At 50.4% G+C, this 22690-nt stretch overlaps 1 protein-coding gene across 1 annotated transcript; it reads left to right on the top strand.

Moving 5' to 3' along the window:
* The first annotated feature begins 11242 nt into the window (after positions 1–11242).
* LOC127052421 (potassium channel subfamily K member 16-like) lies at positions 11243–19290 on the top strand. The gene is made up of 5 exons (XM_050956016.1): positions 11243–11322; positions 11586–11742; positions 12649–12769; positions 16534–16700; positions 19096–19290. Exons 1-5 carry the CDS (start codon positions 11243–11245, stop codon positions 19288–19290), a joined length of 720 nt encoding a protein of 239 aa, XP_050811973.1.
* Positions 19291–22690: the final 3400 nt, after the last annotated feature.

Consider the following 22690-nt stretch of genomic DNA (forward strand, 5'->3'; position numbering starts at 1 on the left):
ATAGCACAGGCGCCCAGATATTCTGGAATGGAGCAGGGCTGGATTAATCTTTTGTGGGCCTTGCGCCAAACATATCTGTGGGCCCCCATGGGGGCAATGGAACACGGCTTGGGGAGGGCAGTCATGGGGCAAGGCATGGCGGGGGCATCCCCACTCCATGCAAGGGCACTGTTTACAAACTGGCATTTGCCAGATGGACACTGGTCCTGTTCTGCCCATGTGCCCCTTCCCCTGGGGGGTGGGTCCATGCCATGCCCACAGGCCCCCCCCCAGCACCCCCTGTACCTGCTATACCCAGCACTCACCCCCCCACAAATGCACAGCGCCCTGCACACCACCACCCCTGCCCAACACCCCCCCCGTCCACAACTGCCCAGAACCACACACCGAACCGCCACTCCCTAGCCCCCAAACACACACAGTTCTCCCCCACCCTCACTGCCCTGTGCCCTTCCCACACAGCATCCCTCTAACAGACGCTACTGCCTAGTACCCCAAAACACACAAACCTCCCCCTCTGCCCAGCACCTCCCACCCCCTCACTGCCCAGCATTCCCCCCAGTAGACCCACTCCCCCAAGCCTGCCCCGTGGCCCTGCTGAGTCAGCTTTCATTTGAAATAAAAATGTAAGTTTCTAGCCCTCCAGGCTTGGGAAGAAGCCAGAAATGTGACCCCCCCCAGCAAAGGTTCAAAAAGAAGACAACAAATAAAAAAAGAGAGGGCACTGATGTTCAACCCCCTCCCCTCCTCCCGCCTCCAGGTGGGTCCATGGGCCCAGGTCCGAAGGGCTTACTGACCCAGTCGGAAAGGTTTGTGTGTGGATGGTTGGGATTAAACCTGATTCTGAGCCTGAGTTTGCAGTGCAGCAAGGCCACGCCTTCATGTGGCCCTCACTTGAGTGCAAAAGGCAGGGCAGGGGGCACTCTGCTATGAGTTGGTGCGAATGTCTATGTACGGGGCTGAAACATCTTGCAGTTCTATAGGATAAAACATAAATGAAGGCCCTGTACAATAGTGAGATTAGAAGGGTTCAGAGGGACATAATTTTCAAGGTTTTATATGTGAACAAGACATACAGAGCAGCGGGGCCATCTGTGGCATTCCAGGAAGCCCACTGCTCTGTGGACAGGGCTGCTGCCTCCTTCACCCCTCCTGTTGGGGCTGTTCGCCTGCCCCAGGCCTCTGTGAGGTCACTGATGTAATCACCTCCTGCTGGCAAGGCTGCATAGCTAGGGAAGGGCTGGAGGTTGGGCTTGTGGGCATAATTTTTGAGGAGGCCTGACTGAGCTAACATCAACTAGCTGACAAAGTGGGTATTCACCCACGAAAGCTCATGCTCTAATACGTCTGTTAGTCTATAAGGTGCCACAGGTCTCTTTGTCACATTTTGAATGGCTGAGTGGAGACTCTGTTACGTGCTGATTGTCCTAGGAAAGATATGAGGAGATGGCCAGGAGCACCATATGAACATAGGGTGGGTCCCAATATTTAACGCATGGGCAAAGGGCATGCCATGTCCCCCCCCAACAGTTGGCCCATAGACAAAAACAGCCGGTGACTGCTCCCGCTGAAAGGAATACCTGGCTTAGCTTGTGTGGCAGAACCGTGTCCTGGGGATGAAGGCCCTACCTTCTTTTCCCTGCTTGGAGCCAGTGAAGGTGAGCTTGTTACAAAGTGACTGCCTGGCAGGGGATTTGAGCTCTGCCTGACTTCAGACAGTTGGAGTGAGCTTTTCCTGACAGCCAGTGTTACACCATGTCCCACAGAGGCTCATAGACTTTAAGGTCAGAAGGGACCATTATGATCATCTAGTCTGACCTCCTGCACAAGGCAGGCCACAGAATCTCACCCATCCACTCCTGTAACAAACCCCTAACCTATGTCTGAGTTACTGAAGTCCTCAAATTGTGGTTTGAAGACCTCAAGCTGCAGAGAACCCTCCAGCAAATGATCTGTGCCCCATGCTGCAGAGGAAGGTGAAAAACCTCCAGGGCCTTTGCCAATCTGCCCTGGAGGAAAATTCCTTCCTGACCCCAAATATGGCGATCAGTTAAACCCTGAGCATGTGGACAAGATTCACAAGCCAGCTCCCAGGAAAGAATTCTCTGTAGTAACTCACATCGCATCCCATCTAACATCCCATCACAGACCACTGGGCATACTTACCTACTGATAATCAAAGATCAATTGCCAAATTAATTGTCAAAATTAGGCTATTCCATCATACCATCCCCTCCATAAACTTATCAAGCTTAGTCTTAAAGCCAGATATGTCTTTTGCCTCCATTACTCCCCTTGGAAGGCTGTTCCAGAACTTCACTCGTCTAATGGTTAGAAACCTTCGTCTAATTTCAAGTCTAAACTTCCTAGTGTCCAGTTTATATCCAGGCTTCCTCATTGCCAAGCATCTCACTTTGGCTACAGGGTCTGGGTGCGTGGAAATTCAGGCTCGCGCTGCAGTGTTTTGATCAACAGCTCACCAAAGTACGTGGAGTGAGAACCTTGAAGCCTCAATAAGAACAAAGACAATTACCATGAAGTACAATGCGTTGATCTATTATTGTGGGTATTGTTTCACCTGCTCCCTTTCCTCTCCATGCTCCCCACCCCACCCTCAGCACCATTTCAGCAGAAGGAGGTGGCATCCAGCCAGTCTGCTGCCCGCTCTCTGACTCACTTTCTGAGAACTCAGCAAGGCAAAGTTTCACAGACTGCAGATAAGCACTAAACCAAGGGAGCTGGAGATCTTCTCTCCCCCTAAATGGTATCAAATGTTTGCTGTCTGTGTCTGTGTGTGATCCCCAGGGAAACCCTAGCTGCTGAGCGGGGCCGGTACTCCCTGGCACTGATGTACAGGAAGTTTACATTAGAGACTTATGTGCAAATAGAGACCATTCCCCATCCTCCTTCACATTTGCCTGCAGAGTACCATGTTCAGTGACAAAATCCACACTGGTTTGCTGGTGGTTAGTTACGCCATCTACCTACTCTTTGGTGCGCTCGTATTCCGGGCTCTGGAGAAGAATGCGGGGCTAGACCAGAAAAGGGCAGTAATCCAAATGAAGGAGGCATTCCTGCAGAACTTCGCCCACCTCACTGTGGCAGATGTTGAGCGGTTTGTGAAGGTAAGGGATGCTGCGGCAGCGTGGGATGGTGGCCTCTCTAGCCTTCACATGCAACTCAACCTGGTTTTCACTTGCATGATGTTTTCCATGCCACATGCAGGTAACGAGTGTTGTGTCTTTTCTTGTGCATCCACTGGGGAGATTTCATTTAACCACTGATGGGTGAATCCTAAGCCCAATGTACAGTCTGAGTAGACAGACCAGACGCTGGGCAGCTGGCCCGAGCAGCAGCTGCTCCAGTCCCCAGAAAGACTGAGGCACCTGCGTAACACTGGCTTCTCTGACCCCATTCTTACATGGGCCTGTTCTCATGCACCCCCAAGCATGCTGCCATGCACAAAAAGCTGGGCTTGCAGCCCCAGGGTGGACCCCTAAATTCTGCTGCTGCTCCCCCCAAAACCTTTCACAAAGCACCACACTGCATCACCAACTCACATAATTTTATCATCAATCCCATGCCATTTGGTGCTTTTCTTAAAGCCCCTGCTCCTGGAGTCAGGTGATTACATGAGCATCTCAGCTTTCATTTGAAATAAAATTGTAAGTTTCTAGCCCTCCAGGCTTGGGAAGAAAAGCCAGAAAATGTGACCCCTTAGAAGTTAAAAAACAAGACGACAAATAGAAACAAATAAAAACCACCTCTGCTATTCCTGACTCTCAGGGACAGGGGAGTGAAGCCATGTTTTGAGATCATTCTGGTGCAGTTTATTCCATCTTGTGTCTGGCCTCTGGCCAGTCTCATCTTTGGAATGTATCTAGGCTTGTATCTGTACCAAATCAGACATAGTGCAAGTTGTCCAGCCCTGCTTCCTCAGGTTGCTAAGGGCAAGAAGAGCTGGAGGCAGCTTTTGTTTAAAGCTTTATCTTAAAATACACACATCGCTTAGCATTAGAACAGAGAAAGACTGAAGGTGTCAGAAAACTCATCTTTGAAAGTATCATGTGTGTGTTTGGCGGGTGGGAGGATATTCACAGAACCATAGAAATGTAGGGCGGGAGCTTTTCGGGGCCGCAAGAGGTCAGCTAAGCTATCCCTCTATGCTGAGGCAAGACCAACTAAATCTCTTAGCCCATTTCTGACAGGGGTTTGTCCAACCTATTCTTCAAAAAAAACCTCCAATGACAGGGATTCCACAGCCTCCATGGGAAGCCTATTCCAGTACTTAACCATTCTTACAGCTAGAAAGTTTTCCCTAATACCTAACCTAAAATTCCCTCACTGCAGATTAATCCCATTCCTTCTTGTCCTACCTTCGGTGGACATGGAGAACAATTAATAGCGGGATAGTATGACACATTTTGGGCTAGTCTCTGATTGCGATTACTCCACTGTACATCTAGATATGTTTCACCTAAGTCAATGGCGTTCCTCTGGATTTACATGGGGGTAAAAAAGCAGAATCTGGCCCTTTGTCTTAAAATAAAATTTTTCTAAGTGATCTCATACAGAGCCAAATGTATCCCTGATGTAAGCTCATGTATGTCAAGGTAGGAATTAAATTGAGCCTTTCTGTTACTTTGTGGAGTGAGGGATTGCCACAACACATTTGAAGAGTGGTGTATATTGATTTGCATGAATATAGAGGCTACTGACTTTCTGTTTGTATGGCTGTCCTAAGAATAAAGTATATTAATGTTGTTACTATATGACTAGGAGAACCTTTTCCTTCCTAAGTATTTCTGAATGAGCAAGAGATGCAATTTCCATATGCTGCTCTCACATCCACAGCCACACATAACTGAGTTCAGTGGGACTGCTTGAGTAGAACAGAGCACAGAATTTAACAGAGTGGCCCTGAGTCTCCCTGATGATGCAATGGTTTTATTTCATTCTGGTGATGCACAGCAGCCATAAAACTGGCTTAGTTCTCCTTCAGATTCTCTGTGCACAATGTGAATCCCTAAATGATATAGGCCAACAGAACAGCTCTGCACTTCCTAGCATAGAATTGTGGCTGGATGAGAGGAGCAAGGCCTGAGAGTTTGCTCTGGCAATCCTGGATTGCTGGAACTGCCCTTTTGGGCCACTGGCAGCTAGGCATAACTTAGAGCAGTTTTGAGGCTGCTCTAAGTTTCGCCAAGCAGGGCTTTGGAGCTGTGCTCTGGTTCCGCTCCAGCTCCAGGCAAAAACCTGCAGCTCCACTGCTCTGGAGCTGCTCAGTGCTCTAGCTCCGGGCTCCACTCCAAAGCCCTGTCGCCAAGGGTTGAATTGGCCACAAGCTGGGGCCATGATCAAGGATCCACAAACATAGCATAAAGCCACCTTTATTTCTGGTCCTGCACTGGGAGCAATTCAGCTGGATGAGAAAATTGGGATCAGTATTTTTCATCTACCTGTGTTGTCTTGCATAGGCCCAGCATATTTTACAGGCCCAAAGTGAGGATTTCTCATTACATGTTGTTTCGTTTGAAATGACTAGGGTTGGTGTTTGAAAACCTGGCTGTACACTTAAAGGATTCACAGTGTTCAAATTTATCTTCACAAAATAGAGTTATGTTTGCAGGCAGGTTATTTACAAAGAATCAGTACAATGTAAACCTGGGAGATCACATGAAAAAAACTCATGTTCAGAAGTCCCATGTGATAAATTCCCTTCCTTTATTTTTCTAGCATGAAAATCAACAAGGTTTCCAAAGTACAGGTGAGCCTTGAACCATAATTGGCTTCACCCTATGGTTTTAACAATTGCTGTCTCCATTTCTTTTGGCAGACTAGGTACAGTCCCTAATGAGTACTGAACTGTAAGAATTTGGGAGGGAAAATGTACAGCTAGCAGGGCATCAATTTTTTTCCCTTTAGTCTCCTAAAATAAAGTTAGAGAATGCCGAGGAATGATTCAGGTGTTGGGGAGTGTTCCTTACAGGTGCACCATGGAGAACCGTATCTCCCAAACTACCAGGGCCCAGCTACGGGACACAAGGAGGAAGAACCAGTCAAAGAGACCAAGGGATGAAAAATAACAAGGCAGTAATGTAAAAATGCAGCAGGTGGAATTGCTTTAGCCTATATAAGCCTTTTTAATGAGTCTGCGTTTCTGATGCAAATAATTTAGGATAAAACACTAAAACGCTAAGTCAGTGGTGGTAAAAGATGGTTACTCACCTTTGTACCTGTTGTTCTTCGAGATGTGTTGCTCATATCCATTCCAATTAAGTGTGCGCGCACCGTGTGCATGTTCGTTGGAAGATTTTTACCCTAGCAACACTCAGTGGGTCGGCTGGGCACCCCCTGGAGTGGTGCCATTACGGCGCTGGATATATACCCCTGCCAACCCAATGGCCCTTCAGTTTCTCCTTGCTGGCTACTCCGACAGAGGGGAAGGAGGGCAGGTTTGGAATGGATATGAGCAACACATCTCGAAGAACAACAGGTACAAAGGTGAGTAACCATCTTTTCTTCTTCGAGTGCTTGCTCATATCGATTCCAATTAGGTGATTCCCAAGCCTTACCTAGGCGGTGGGGTCGGAGTGAGACATTGCAGAGTGCAAAACTGCTGAGCCAAAGGCTGCATCGTCTCTGGACTGCTGAACCAGAGTGTAATGAGAGGCAAAGGTGTGAATCGATGACCAGGTAGCAGCGCGACATATTTCCTGGATGGGGACATGGGCCAGGAAAGCGGCAGATGAGGCTTGCGCCTGAGTTGAATGGGCGGTGAGATGGCTAGCCGGAATGTGAGCCAATTCATAGCATGTTCAGATGCAGGATGTCACCCAAGATGAAATTCTTTGGGAAGAAACCGGTATGCCTTTCATCCGGTCTGTCACCACTACAAAGAGCTGAGGCAAACGTTGGAAGGGTCTGGTCCTCTCAGTATAAAAGGCGAGAGCCCTGCAGACATCCAAGGTATGCAGTTGTTGTTCCCAACGCGATGAATGCGGCTTCGGGAAAAAGACTGGGAGAAAGATGTCTTGATTGACATGAAAGGCAGACACCACCTTAGGGAGGAAAGAGGGGTACGGGTCACAGCTGTACCTTGTCCTTGTGGAATATCGTATACGGGGGATCCGCTGTCAAAGCCCAAAGCTCCGACACTCGTCTTGCCGAGGTGATAGAGACAAGGAAGGCTGTCTTCCAGGAGAGGTACAGCAGCGAGCAGGTGGCCAGAGGCTCAAAAGGGGCACCCATAAGCTTGGCTAGCACCAGGTTTAGATTCCAGGTAGGGGTCGGGCATCTGACTTGAGGGTACAATCGCTCCAATCCCTTAAGGAACCTGGAAACTGTGGGGTGAGAAAAGATTGAGCTGTCACTTTCCCCTGGGTGGAAGGCGGAAATAGCTGCCAAATGCACCTTTACAGAAGAGACTGCCAGGCCCTGCTCTTTCAGAGACCATAGGTAATCCAGGACAGTGGGGACAGATACCTTGTCCGGGGACTAAGTTACTCTAAGCGCACCAGTAGGAGAAACGCTTCCACTTGGCGAGATATGTCGTCCTCATGGAAGGCTTTCTACTGCCCAAGAGCACCTGTTGTACTGAGGCAGAGCAACGCAACTCAGACTGGCTCAACCACACAGCAGCCATGCCATGACATGAAGGGATTGAAGGTCCAGATGGTGAAGCCTGTCGAAGTCCTGTGTTATGAGGTCTGGCCAGAGTGGCAGGGGGATCGGGTCTGCCACTGAGAGGTCGAACAACATTGTGTACCAATGCTGGCTTGGCCATGCTGGAGCAATGAGGATCAGTTGGGCTCTGTCCCTGCGGAGCTTGAGTAGGACTCTGTGGACGAGCGGAAACGGTGGGAAGGCATAAAATAGATGCCTCTTCCACGGGATCAAGAATGCGTCTGAGAGGGAGCCAGGGGAGCGTCCTTGGAAGGAGCAGAACACCTGGCATTTCCTGTTCTCTCGAGAGGCAAAGAGGTCTATGTGGGGAAAGCTCCACCTCCGGAAAATAGAATGGATAACGTCCGGGCGTATCGATCACTCATAAGACAGGAAGGACCTGCTGAGGTGATCTGCCAGAGTGTTCTGGACTCCTGGGAGAAAAGACGCTACCAAATCAATAGAGTGGGCTATGCAAAAGTCCCAGAGACAAATGGCTTCTTGACAAAGGAGGGAGGAGCATGCTCCGCCCTGCTTGTTTATGTAAAACATGGCCGTTGTGTTGTCCGTGAACACTCATACACAATGGCCTTGTAGATGGTCCCGAAATACCTGGCATGCTAGACGGACTGCTTTCAGCTCCCTCACTTTGATGTGCAGGGCCAGCTCTTGGGGCAACCAGAGGCCTTGAGTGTGAAGGCTCCCGAGGTAGGCACTCCAACCCAGAGATGACGCGTCTGTGGTTAGGGCCACCGAGGGTTGCGGTGGGTGGAATGGCATCCCTGCGCAAACCAGAGAGGGGTCTAACCACCAAGTGAGGGAGTCGAGAACCTTCCTGGGGATAGTGAGCACCGAATCCAGACTGTCTCTGTGTGGACGGTATATTGAAGCAAGCCAGGTTTGGCAGGGATGGAGACGTAGCCTCGCGTACTTGGTCACGAAGGTGCAGGAGGCCATGTGACCTACTAGGCCGAGGCAAGTGCGCACCGACGTTGTTGGAAAGGATTGAAGACTTCGAATTATCGAAGCCATCGTTTGAAAACACGACTGGGGGAGGCAGGCTCTGGCCAGATTGAAGTCCAGAACAGCTCCAATATTCTCTGCGTGGGTGTCAGAGTAGACTTTTCTGTGTTGATCATGAGGCCTAGGCTCCCGAAGAGGTCTCTGAGGATGCGCAGGTGCTGAGATACTTGTGACTGGAAAGTCCCTCGAATAAGCCAATCATCGAGATACGGGTAGACATGTACTCGACGATGCCGGAGGGAGGCGGGTACTACAGACATGCATTTGGTGAAGACCCTTGGAGCTGTAGAAAGGCCAAAGGGAAGTACCGTGAACTGAAAGTGTTGGTGGTTGACCACAAAACGGAGGTACCGTCTGTGTGGTGGATAAACGGTGATGTGGAAATAAGCGTTCTTCATATCGAGGGCAGTATATCAGTCTCCTGGATCCAGGGATGGGATGATGGTCCTCAGGGATACCATGCGGAACTTCAGCTTTATCGGGAATTTGTTGAGTTCTCGCAGGTCTAGGATCGGTCGTAGATAGAACCCCTTGCCCCTCATGTCTTCTGGCACGTCCTCTATGGCTCCCAGTTTTAGGAACACCTGGACCTCTTGTAAGAGGACTTGCTCGTGAGAGGGGTCCCTGAAGAGGGACGAGTAGGGAGGGTGGTGGCGTGGGGTTGAAACAAACTGGAGGTGGTATCTCGCTTCCACCGTACGGAGGACCCAACGATCTGAGGTTAGCTGGGACCAGGCAGGGAGGAAATGGGAGAGGCGGTTGAAAAAGGAGGGAGAAGGATCCGGTAGGATAACTGGTGGGCCATCCTCGGGCGTCCCAGCAAAAGTTTTGCTTGGGCCCCGTTGGTGGTTTAGGAGGCACTTGACTTTGGGTTCCTTGAGGACCAGACTGCCTCCACCAATTCCCCCTGCCACGCCTTCTGGTAGCGTCCTGATGCAGCCTAGACTGGTTGTAAGGGTGGTGTGGCTGGGGCCAGAAGGACCTTTGTTGGGTCACTGGCGTATGCATACCCAGTAAGCGCATTATGACCCAGTTGTCTTTCAGACTTTGCAACCTGGGGTCAGTTTTGTCTGAGAAAAGGCCCTGGCCCTCGAAGGGTAAATCCTGAATGGTCTGTTGCAATTCAGGGGGAAGGCCTGAAGCCTGGAGCCAGGAGATACGCCTCATCGTCACTCCGGAAGCCAGAGTTCTGGCAGCAGAGTCCGCTGCGTCCAGAGAGGCCTGGAGGGAGGTTCTTGCTACCTTTTTACCTCTTCAAGCAGGGCCGTAAACTCTGGACAGGAGTCCTGGGAAGAAGCTCCGTAAACTTCCCCACAGACACCCACGTATTAAAGTTATACCGACTTAGGAGGGCTTGTTGGTTTGCCACCCTAAGTTGGAGGCCCCATGCTGAGTATATTTTGCGGCTTAGGAGGTCCATGCGTCTAGCCTCCTTCACCTTAGGAGTTGATGCTTGCTGGCCATGACGCTCCCGTCCGTTCAATGATTGGACAATCAGAGAGCAGGGAGGTGGGTGGGTGTAGAGATATTCATACCCCTTTGAGGGGACCATATATTTCCTCTCTACTGCCCTAGCTGTACGTGAAATTGAAGCTGGGGATTGCCAAATGGTGTCCACATTGACTTGTATAGTGCGGATGAACGGAAGAGCCACTCTAGTGGGTGCATCAGCCGATAAGATGTCCACGACTGGGTCCTCTATTTCAGTGACCTCCTCCATCTGCAAGTTCATATTCTGGGCTACCTGCCTCAAGAGGTCTTGATGGGCTCTGAGATCGATTGGTGGAGGGCCTGAGGAGGATGTTCCTGCTACCGCCTCATCAGGTGAGGAGGAGGAGGAGAGGCCCGGGACCAATGGGTCCTGAGGTGGGTCGTGCACTTGAGGGGCGTCATCTGCATCAGGTGGAACCTTGGTGACTGCAGAGGGAATTGGAGCCTCGTCCGTGCCCATAGGGGGAGGGCGGCTCACTGTCACCTCTGGTACCCGGTGTTCTGACGGGGCCGAGCGTTGAGCCACTGATGGGGCACCTTGGGTCTGGTAGTATGCCCATAGTGTCCAGAAGGACCAGTGATGAGGCCCTTGTTCATGGCTTTGTCCCTGCGGATATTGGCTGGGGACGTCAGATTCCCCCTCCTGATGGTAGGATGCACTGCCAGCCTGAGAGGACACTGATGCGTGTCTCGAAGGCCACGGTGGTGCCGAGAGACCCTGGGAGGGCGCCACTGTTCTTGATGCTCAATCCCGGGGCGGTACCAGGGAGCGGTACCGGGAGGTATGGCGGTACCGTGAGCAAGACCAGGATCTTCTACCGTACTGGTGCCGGGAGGTTGACCAGGATCTCGAGTCCCTTGGCCTGGAGCGATTGCGGGATACACAGTACCGAGATCGGTGCCGAGAGCCAGATCGGTACCAGGTGTATCTGTCCGGTGAACGAGATGTTGAACGTCGCCACGAGCGTGACCGGTACCGCGATGGAGAGCGGTGCCGGGACTGCGAGCGGCGCCGGGAGCGGGAATGATGTGATCGAGAGCATCTGCGAGACTGTGATCGGGAATGACGTCTCTCTGGTGGACCGACGGAAGGAGGCCTTACGAGGGCTGGCTTGCCGATGGATTGAACAACCAGCACCGGTGGTGCCGGGGGTTGAGGACATATCGGCTCCGTCATAGCAATGAGCTCCCTTGCCGTAGAGAAGGTCTCCGGCGTAGAAGGGAGAACAAGCTCAACCACAGCCGGAGCTGGGGAGCTGTCTGGCACTGGACTCAACGGCCCTTGTGGGACCAGAATCGACAGTGCCGCGCCAGGTGGAGCTGCAATCTGCGGTGCCGGCTTCGATGGTGCCGCAGAGGATGATGGTGCTTGACGAACTGTCTTAGACGAGTGCTCCTTCTGCGAGGCCGGAGTTGGAGCACTATGTCATTTCCCAGTCGGGGAAAGGGAGCGGTGCCGAGGAGTCAGTGCCGGTAGAGGTCGGTGCTGGGACTCCTTCTCGGTACCGGAGTGATCCGGTGCCGAAGGGGCGCTCCTTACCGAGGCAGTCTGTTGGGCGCTCGGTACCGATGTTGCAGGACTAAGTGCCGACTCCATGAGGAGCTGCTTCAATTGAAAGTCCCGCTCCTTCTTCATCCTTGGTTTAAAGGACTTGCAAATGCGGCACTTGTCAACAAGATGGAATTCCCCTAGGCACTTGAAGCAGGAGTTGTGGGGATCCCCTACTGGCATCGGCTTCTGGCACACCAAGCACGGTTTGAATCCCGGTGCCTTGGGCATGGGCCTGCACCGAGGTGGAGGAAAGGGGCTAATCCCCGATCCCCCCTTCAACTATATACACTAACTATATATATACACAACAACTAACACTAACTATAACTACAAGAACTCGAACTATAAACACAGTAAAGAACAAAGAACTACGAGTAGCTAGGGATGTGGAGATCAGCAAAGCCCCACTCCACAGTTCCAACAACCGTCACGGGCGGTAAGAAGGAACTGAGGGGGCCGTTGGGTTGGCAGGGGTATATATCCGGCGCTATAGCGGCGCCACTCCAGGGGGCGACCCAGCCCCGAGTGTTGCTAGGGTAAAAATCTTCCGACAAGAGTGCACGTGGCGCGCGCACACCTAATTGGAATTGATATGAGCAAGCACTCGAAGAAGAAACTTAGTTCTAAAAAACCCAAGTGATCTCTCATAGGGCCCATTCCAGCTCCCATCTAAATGATCAGGTAAGCACATGGCACTATCTGAAATGCTGATTGCCTGCTGGTGAGCAGGTAGCCTTCTTGGAAGCAGGAGTGTTAGTAGTACTGGCAGCAGCATTTGCCTATAACTTTGCATACTGATGCATACGATCTATGGATACTCACAGGAAAGGGGCCGTGGCGGGATGATTCCTCTGTTTTATCACAATGGCCCATGAGAATGGGGAGGTGTTCATATCAAACTTTGGTTTCGCTCGCAGAACCTGACTGCCACAGTGCAGAGAGGAGTATATCCAGTAGGAAATGAATCACAGACTGAGGTCAGCAACTGGGATTTGAGTAACCCCTTCTTCTTTGTGGGCGCAATGGTATCCACAATAGGTAGGTTTGGTGCTTTTTTCCCCTCTGCCAAATATAGTTATTATCGCCCTAAATGACTGTGCTTCAGACAAATTCAGTCTGGAAAGAAAGCATACGTTTTTAACAGTGAGAGTAATTAACTGTTGAATCAATTTACCCAGGGTGGCGGTGGATTCTCCATCAGTGACAATTTTAAGATCAAAACTGGATGTTTTTCTAAAAGCTCTGCTCTAGGGCTTATTTGGGGGGGAAGATCTCTGGCCTGTGCTATAGAGGCAGATGATCACGATAGATTATCATGGCCTTGGGAGCCATGTCTATGAATTTACCACTTTTCATGGGCCAGGATGAGAAGCAGCAACTGACTTTGCCTTGAGGCTTTACAGCTGCACGATTCATCATTCACAGTATTATTTTAGTTGGTAATGTGACAACGGCCTTTTACATCTCAACCTCCTCTTCCCTCTCTGTCTGTTCCTTTCTAGCCATAGAATCATCGGTTAAAACCTTGGCTCAGCCGCCAGTCATGAGTGGAAGATGGACTTGACTTTCCCTGGTTTTCATTCCTAGGTTAAACAAACTGTAAATCTTTTCCAAGGCAGCTATAAGGCAACAAAGAATGATAGGAAACAACTGAACGCAGCTGGGCTGTAGAAGGCCATTAGTATAGAACATACTGCACCAGCATACACACAATTTTCACTGCTGCCAGGAGAAAAGATGGGGGAGGCACAAAGTGAATACCGTCACGGCCAATTCAAGCACAGTGCTGTCCTTAAAGCTAACAGAAATTGAGGCTACTGGACTTGGAGGCAAAAACCAAAGAGTATCCAAAGTCGTGTGTGGCCTAAAGAGGTCTCCGCCAACCTGGTAAAACCATCTCATGAGCCAGGATATCACAGACAGCTAGAGAGAGAGGCCTGCTCAGTGCTTAACTAGGAAGTAGGGATGTAAACAGTTAACCAGGTAAGCATTAGGCTTACAATTAACCAACCTTAACAGTTAACCTGGCCAGGGGTGTCCCAGCCCCAGCTGCACTGGGCTGGCTAGAGTGACCCCAGCCCCAACCGTGCCAGGTGGCTGGAGTGACCTCAGTTAAAGATTAACTGATATAATTTTAATCGTTTAACCGGTTAACTTTTTTAACCAATATTTACATCTTTACTAGGAAGGTGTTTGATTTGGATGAGAGAGGCCAAAAGTGCAGTGAGATGAAGACAAATAGCTTTGTCTCATCCAAACGGCGAATGCAACTACCATCTGGTAACGCAGGCAGAGGTAGAGTAAGCTCCCACGGCCTCAACGCCAATGAACTAGGGCACTGTCTTATTTTCTTTCTCCCCTAAATAGGACCATTGTATTATCAGGCTGCGATTGACTCGGGCTGGGATAGAGCCACTTCTCAGGGACACAGACACACTAAGAACACGAACAAAGCTTGGGACTACCCCTATATGACACACACCTTGCAGCAGCTGAATGGCGATGGGGGAGGGGACAAGCTACAGTAAATTCTTAGAGTTATGCAGCCATTGTCTCATTTTTCAGGTGTTGCTCCCCTTTAAAAACACCTGATGGCAAATTCAACCCTGGTGTAAATAAATTCTTTATCTTTAAAGGCCTGGTCTACCCATGGATTTCGTACTGGTATAACCATGTCAGGAAGGTGTGAGGGTTTTTTTTAAACAGATGTAGTTATAGCAGTACAAACCCTTGTGTGGATGCACTTATACTGGTATAACAATGCCTTTCACCTGCAGAGCTTATTCCTCTTCCTTTACGGCCCTGCACTGCTGAAGCATTTCTAGTGTAGACATACTCTCATGCTGATATAACTGTGTCTACATTAGGGGGATTGTACCAGTTTAACTAAGCTGCTCAGGCCATAGTTCATTGGATCCAGTTAGCTGGGTTTTAAGCATGGATATGTTTGTCCATTCTTCACCATTAGAATGTTGCTGCATTCTCGGTGATGTCAGTGGAACACCAGAAATATGTTTGATCCCGGGTGTTGCTCCCTTGTCTTTATTAAATAGTGTGTGTTTATTCCCAGCAGCCCATTTCATTCCAGGCTATGGTTCATCACGTCTCACAAGCTGAGCACGGTCAGCCCCTGCCCCTTTCCCCCAGGGAAAACCCACCGTGCTACAAAATGTGGGGCTGTACATTCAATAGGTGGCATGCTTCCCTCCGCTTCGTACCCGAGCCACTTCTTCAGTAGGGTGCCATTGTAAGCCACACACGTCCTGGGTGTGGTGCTCTGTCCCATCTACGGGCACCGAGACCACTTAAAGAGATAAAATGAGTCTACTCTGCAGCCTTAGCTAACAGCCCATTGGCTTTTAGCTCATGTGGTCGAGGCTCATGCCCTAAGCTCCAGAAGCCCCAGGTTCAATCCTGCCTGCCAAAGACGAGGGTCTGTCAGCCTTACACTAAGCCAGGGGTGGGAAGAGGTCTGTGATGTTGGAATATCCCATCTTTCTAATGAAATTTAAGGTTGAAGTCCTGGCCATTTATAACCATTAAGGATCTTTTGCAGAGGGATATTAGCCCTGGAGTCCTGGCCAAATTCCACTTTCTGCCTATGTAATTGATCTCTGTGTTTTCAATTGGATATAAGAGGCGGCTGCATTTCAGTGGTGGGTGAAGTGACACCTATACATGGCATGTTTACAATCCCTTGGGATGCAGGGCATTGTTAGAAGGTGATACTATATTATCTACAACTGTTAAAGAGCTGGGATTCCCACAGCCATTAAAATAAAAGGGGAGTTGTGGGATTGCAAATTTTAGAGTCACTAAATTAAGAGAAGGCACAGGATTTTTCCATGTGTGATGCCAACTCCACATGTTCCAAAGCTGTCAGTGGGTTTCTCAGTGCAGTGCGGCATGCTGATCCCTGAGGGACAAGACATTAGATGGGAGTTAAGATTCAGGAATGGGGCTTATCTGATCCTTGAGCAGCAAATAGCTCAAACTCCAGCCTTGACATCTTCCAGATCCCCTAACTTCTGGTTTCTTTCTTTCTTTCCATGTTGTATCTACTTGCATACTTGTAGCCGTGGATAATGTGTTTTTGTACATTGCTTTAATGTAGTTCAAATGAAGGCCAGGCTGGAGCCAAACACAGCACTCTCTGAACCCTAAAAATATGCAGAATGTGTCATTTAATCAGTCTCACTGCTTTGATTGGAAAGAGCGTGAGTCTGACTACGGAGCACTAGGAATGCTCATGATGTGCTAAAGATGTGTTGGCATGAATGCAAGAAGTGGAACACGCATAGGCGCTGACTCCGTGGGTGCTCTGGGCCTGGAGCACCCACGGGGAAAAATTAGTGGGTGCTCTGCACGCACCAGCAGCCAAGCTCCCCTCTCCCACTGAGCACACCGCATCCCCACTCCTCTGCCTACCTCTCAGCGTTTCCCGCTGGGATGCTGCCAAACAGCTGTTTGGCGGTATTAGCATGCTCCGGGAGTGGGGGAGAGGAGCGGGAACGTGGCGTGCTCAGGGGAGGAGGCAGGGTAGAGGCGGGTCCAGGGTGGAGACTTGGGGGAAGGAGTTGGAATGGGGACTTTGGGGAAGGGGTTGGAATGTGGGGTGAAGGGGCGGGGCTTAATGGAAGGGGTGGAGTGGGGGCGGGGTCAAGCACCCACAGGAAGAAGGGAAAGTTGGCACCTATGGGGACATGTGTGAATGTGTCTATATGTGCAACCTGATTAGAAGCCCAAGCTCTAAGGGGAAGCCTCACTCGAATGCTCCCTGTTGCCTTTTTGTCATTCAATAGGCTATGGCACCCAGTGTCCTAAAACAGTTGCTGGCCAGATCTTCTGTGTCTTTTTTGCTTCATTTGGAATTCCTTTGACTATCGTTTTCCTGCACCGGGTCAGTAAGATGCTTTCTCTGCTGTGTGAAAGGCTTGAGAGATGTCTGTATGAGAGGGGAATGAAAAGGGTAATCAGTTTCATTCTCTCAATGATTCTTTGTATGCTGGCTTTGGGTTTTCTTCCAGATATATCTCTGTTATATATGCACCCAAAAGGTGTTAGGCATTGCACAAATGCATATGAAGAGAGAGTCCCTGTTCTCAAGATTTTATACTCTGAAGAGATGAGACAAAGTTGTGGGGAAATAGACATATATGCAAAATATCTTCCACACTGTAGCAAGGTTGCTGACTCACCGGCACAGCGCCTCCTTCTGGTCAGTCTGGGAATTAGCTCTTTCCAGCACTCAGAGCGCCTCCCGCTGGCCAGTGTGTATCCTGCCTCAGGCCCATGTCCCTCCTGGACCCCAGTGCCCCTTACCTTGGGCTTCTGCCCACCACAGCACCCCCATACTCAGGGTCTCCCCGCCCAGGGGAACCCCCAACCCTCTAAGCCCACCTTGCTTCAGTGGCTACTGCCTGTCATTAGCTTGCCCCCTCTCACTGGGGCAAACTGCAGTCCATACTGGCCACTCATCATTGGCAAGGGGGTCAGACTAGCTGCCTCTGCCTATTCTCAGGCTGCACCTCTGTAGCCCCAGTATCTGCTTGGGCGTTTACCAAGGCCTCAGACTGGGGAGTTGCCAGGCTAGAGCCCCCCAGCTCCTCTTTCCCTTCCCCAGCCCTGCTCAGCTCTGCTTCAGGTACCTTGTGCTTCCAGGCACCTAGGTCCTTCCCACTCCAAGGCTGGAGTTAGACTCTCCCAGCTCCTCCCTGAGCCCTTCTTATACTGGCCCAGCCCAGCCCTGAGTAGCCGCCTCAAACTCGCTCCTGATTGGCTCCCCAGGGCAGCCCTTTCCCAGGGCTGTTTTTAACCCCTTCCTGACCAGAGCAGGGTGACCACCCCGCTACACACACCTACAAAAATATGAGACATTTTAGCAGAATATCTTGAGTGATGCAAGGTGCATGGCTTGTTCCAGATACAAGCTACCTCCTGTATCTTAATGGCCTAAACTGCCTGCTGTCACACCAAGAGCCAGCTGCCCACTCTCCAACACTCCACGAGGTCAGAGACAAAGAACAAACAGCCCACCAGAAGAGGGCCATTCTAGTCAATGTGTTGAAAGATGGGGGTGGGTCTCTTGGAGTTGAAGGCAAGGGCTCTCAAGGCTGATTGTGCCCCAGAGGATATGTCTATATTGCAGCAGGGCATGAGCCTCCCCCCACTCCCCCAGGCAGACAAGCTCATGCTAGCAGGGCTCACACTAGAGCACTAAAAAGAGCTGCATGGAGGTTGTGGCACCAGTGGAGGCTCAGGTTAGCCGCCCAGGCTCAAGCCTGCTCTACTACCTGAGTCAGAGCTCAGGTGGCCAGCCTGAACCTCCGCCAGGGCAGCAGTGCCCACCCAGTGATTTTAGCATGTTAGTGCAAGCTCCGCTACCACAAGGAGACTCCATCCCAGCTGCAGTGTAGACATACCCAGAGTCTCTAGCAGCTCCTAATGCTCTCCCCGCTGCATTTGAGGTGGTGGGAGTTATTCTTCTGGGGATGCTGAGTAACCTGGGTTCTCCCAGAAAAAGTGGTATCAGTGCTAAAGCCATTTCCTTTCATCCTTCAAACAGGTAAACCTCCCTCCCCAGGCCTGCCAAAATTCCATAGGCATGGAATGGAAGGATTGCATCAACAAGGGATCTGGGGTGTATACAGCTCACCCAGCCCTCTCCAGCATGGGTACCATGGTTGTTCAGTTTCCTTTCCTTTAACCCAATGTCTACTTGTAAATTTCATACCTACAAAAATAAAAGATAAATGTTAGTATATACCAAACCCTTGCCCCAGCCAGGCCACCCATTCTTGACTGCAAGGGAAAGGGATGGTGCAGGAGCTGCTGTGCTGTCTCTCCACCACCAGAAATTCCCCCAGCCTCTGGGTGCTCCCCCAATGGAAAGCCAGCACCACACAGTCCAGGGTCTGGGCCTTAGTGACAGTTATTTGGGCTGGCTGGAAATTTTCCATGGAAAATTTAAATTTTTTTGGTCAAACAACTCAACTCCCAGAATCCAACTAAATCTGAAATATTTTGGCTGAAAACAAACATTTTGATTCTGAAATGTCAGCAAGGTGCCTCAGGGGAGTTGTAGTTCAAGTGTTTCATGCTCTCATTCATCTCTGGGGCTGGACTTCATCTCCCACAATGCATCATGGCAACGGGATGGCTATAGTAGGTGACCTCTCCTCACCAAGGAATGAGGCTATGGTGCCTCATGGGAAATATAGTCCTTTTTGTGTGGCTGTGTCAACCTTTAACTCCTGCAGGCCTGGGAGGAGTTCCTGTCCAGCTATTCCTCCAAAATACTCACGTTGTGTAGGATTTCCTCATGTGTCCAAGTGGACTGCAATTGCTGTTGGTTTATTTTTCAGAAGAAGATCAAGTTTCTGACCCTTCTCTTCTTCCTGGTGATGGGCATTCTAGTGTTCCTGGGTCTGCCATCAGTTGTCTTCCAGGTGGTGGAGGGCTGGTCCTACAGTGAAGGATTTTATTTTGCATTTATCACCCTGAGTACTATTGGCTTTGGAGATTACGTAGTAGGTAAGGAGAATAGTACTTCTCTCTGAATTAAAAGGTGGTAGAATTACCACTGTAGTGACCAAAAGGCAGTAATCATAGAATATCAGGGTTGGAAGGGACCTTAGAAGATCATCTAATCTAACCCCCTGCTCGAAGCAGGACCAATCCCCAGATAGATTTTTTACCCCAATTTTCTAAGTGGTCCCCCTTAAGGATTGAACTCACAACCCTGGGTTTAATAGGTCAATGCTCAAACCACTGGACTATCCAGGGCAAAGCACAAACAAACCTACACTAGGAAGCAATGCTGTATTCAATGGTCTTTCCCAGTTCTAGCTTTTGTAATTCTCGGAGGAATGACCAGTTTCCTGGGGGCAGCCCAGAATGGCTCAGGGTACCCAAATGCCTAGACACTATGAAATGTGGTGCTTTATACGTAGAAAAAAGATGCAGTGGTTTGGGGGGCAGGAAGTTGGGGAGCCAGAAAGGAAACTCTGAAGTGTCCCAACTACAAAATCTTACAGGTATATCTGACTCTTGTGTTTTTATTTATTCAGTGAAGAAATAATCAGGGCTTGTTTTAAAATACCTAAATTTTAAGCAACGTTCTTCACAACTTCAGTCTTTGATGAAGAGCGAGCAGAAAACTTATCCTGGAGGTGGAGACCTATACCTCCACTAACATGACTCCTCATAGAAATTAATTCCTGTGATCCCCTATGCATTATTAGACCCTCCTGGACATCACACGTGTGAGTTCAAAAGTTTTCCTGAAGTTAAACCCTATCAAACACAGCTTAGCTAGGCAAAATCATTCTACAAACACCTTCAGGTATTTCTCACCAAAATTGTCTCTCTCCATTTGCTTTTGGAATGAACCCCTAGAGACACTCCACACAAGAGAATGCCAAAGTCAGCAAAAATGATCAAATATTGGTATTTTGTCAAAGTGAACAGATTCCTCCACAGTCCCTGGTCTGGTAACACGCGGGCAACCAGAATTTCCTCTACAGAGAAATGACAAGGAAACAGCATTTGCATTGGTACTAGAAGTGCAGTGAGTTTGGAGGTCTCGCTCCAGTTTTCAGTGGACAGGTCATTCACAGCACAAACAGACCACTTCTGCCGGTATGCTTAAATTCAGCAGATAGGCCAAGAACGGAAGGGCATGAAGAGTGACTCTCTTTCCTTCTCACCCATTGTGAGGACTCCCACCAGGTCAGGGCTGAGGTGTGTTGGCAGAATGATGTGGGGAAACTTGCACTAACATTGCCTATATTCTACCTCTTTTGTGAGCAAATAAACTCCTGTCCCTGGGGCTGACAATCCAGCTTCTTTCACAAGCCCTTAATTTCCGCCCGTTCCCCAAAAGAGAGGGAGAGGAAGAGAGAGAGAATTCAGATTGGAACATCAAAGTCCGTGTAAGGTTGAGAATATTCTGCATCTCACAAGATAAAGGGCTAAGAGACACAGACAGCAACAGAACTAGCTGTGACATCTGCCCCTGGTCCAAATTAAATGGGTACTTTAAAATAACTGGAGCAAATTACAGCCTGAAGAACAACATCTAGGGTTGCAGGCATTTGGTTTTCGACCAGAAATCCCGGTGGAAAATGGACCCTGGTGGCTCCGGTTGGCACCGCTGACCGGGCTGTTAAAAGTCCAGTCGGCAGCACAGCAGGGGCCCAGGGCTAAGGCAGGCTCCCTACCTGCCCTGGCCCTGCGCAGCTCCCAGAAGCGGCCGCCAGGTCTCTGCAGCCCCTAGACACAGGGAAGCTCCATGCGCTGCCCCTGCCTTGAGTGCTGGCTCCACAGCTCCCATTGGTTGGGAACTGCAACAAATGGGAGCTGTGGGGGCAGTGCCTACAGGTGTGAGGGCAGTGCATGGAGCCTCCCTGGCTGCCTCTGCACCTAGGGGCCGCAGAGACCTGGCAGCCGCTTTCTGGGACCTGCAGTTAGTGCCACTGGGACCCCACACACTGCACCCCTCCCACACCGCAACTCCCTGACCCAGTCCTGAGCCCCTCCCACACCCAAACTCCCTCCCAGAGCCTGTACCCAATCCCCTCCCACCCCTGAGCTGCCTCCTGCACTCCAAAGCCCTCATCTCTGGCTCCACTCCAGAGCCCACACCCCCAGCCAGAGCCCTCACGCACCCACCCCTGCACTCCAACCTCCTGCCCCAGCCTGGAGCCCTCTCCCACACCCTGAACCCCTCATTTCTGGCCCCACCCAGTGCCAGCATCCCTAGCTGGAGCCCTCATGCCCAGGGCCGGCGCTACCATTTAGGCAGCCTAGGCAATCGCCTAGGGCGCCAGAATAAATGGTGGGCGCCGTTTTGCCAGGGGAGGGGCAGGCGGCTCCAGTGGAGCTGCCGCAGTGGTGCCTGCGGAGGGTCCGGTGCTCCGTGGCTCCGGTTGAGCTGCCGCAGTCGTGCCTGTGGACGGTCAGCTGCTCGCGTGGCTCCGGTGGACCTCCCGCAGGCACGACTGCGGCAGCTCCGCCGGAGCCGCGGAGCACTGGACCGTCTGCAGGCACCGCTGCTGCAGCTCCAGCGGAGCCGGGGGACCAGCGTGCAGGGCGGCGAAATTGCCGTCTGCCTAGGGCGCTCAAACCCCTAGCACCGGTCCTGCTCATGCCCTCCCTCAGCCCAACCCCCTGCCCCAGCCCCAGCCCGGTGAAAGTGAGTGCGGGTGGGGGAGGGCGAGCAATGGAGGTGGGGGGATGCAGTGAGTGGGGCTGTGAGCTCCGAGAAGGAGCCTGGCAGGGGTATTTGATTTTGTGCAGTTAGAAAGTTGGCAACCCTAACAACATCTGAACAGCATTTTCCTCCTCTGTTGATGTGCTTCTTTGTAAACACATTAAATAACAATAATCGTGCTTAATTCATTGCCCTGGATTTTCACCATCGCAGGCTGGGCTAGCCAGCTGCTGTTGAAATCTTTTACATCGGTGCTAAACAACAGCAGCAAAACTATGGTCAGTCGAGCATCACATACCTTCTTCATATGACAGTGCTTTCCCCCATGAAACAAGAACGGGCTGTCCTGATGATAGTGTGCTTGGCGGTATTTTTAGACAATGAAAGGATTCGCACCTCTGTACATGGCCAGATGTGAAATAGCCAATTGGAAAATAATTTGCTTGAGCTCATTTGCATGCAGCAGTCTTACTGAGTAAAAAGGATTATGCAACTGTTATATCACAGCAGCAAGATAATGCCTTCTCTGTGAGGGGAGATAGGCCATAAACAAGTTGCCTAGTGCATGAGTTTGGATCATAGTTGTTCATTTAAAATCTTCCCCTGGAACTTTCACTTATATAGAATTCCTCCTATGCAGAGGGCCACAGTTAGGCCAAAGCAGAGGGCCACCTAAGCCAAATGTTGAGCAATAAAGTGGAGCATAGGTCTTATGCTGGCCTCCCATATAGGGAGATTTCATACCT

Source organism: Gopherus flavomarginatus, chromosome 5, assembly GCF_025201925.1.
Source record: "Gopherus flavomarginatus isolate rGopFla2 chromosome 5, rGopFla2.mat.asm, whole genome shotgun sequence".
In the NCBI taxonomy this organism is placed as follows: Eukaryota; Metazoa; Chordata; order Testudines; family Testudinidae; genus Gopherus; species Gopherus flavomarginatus.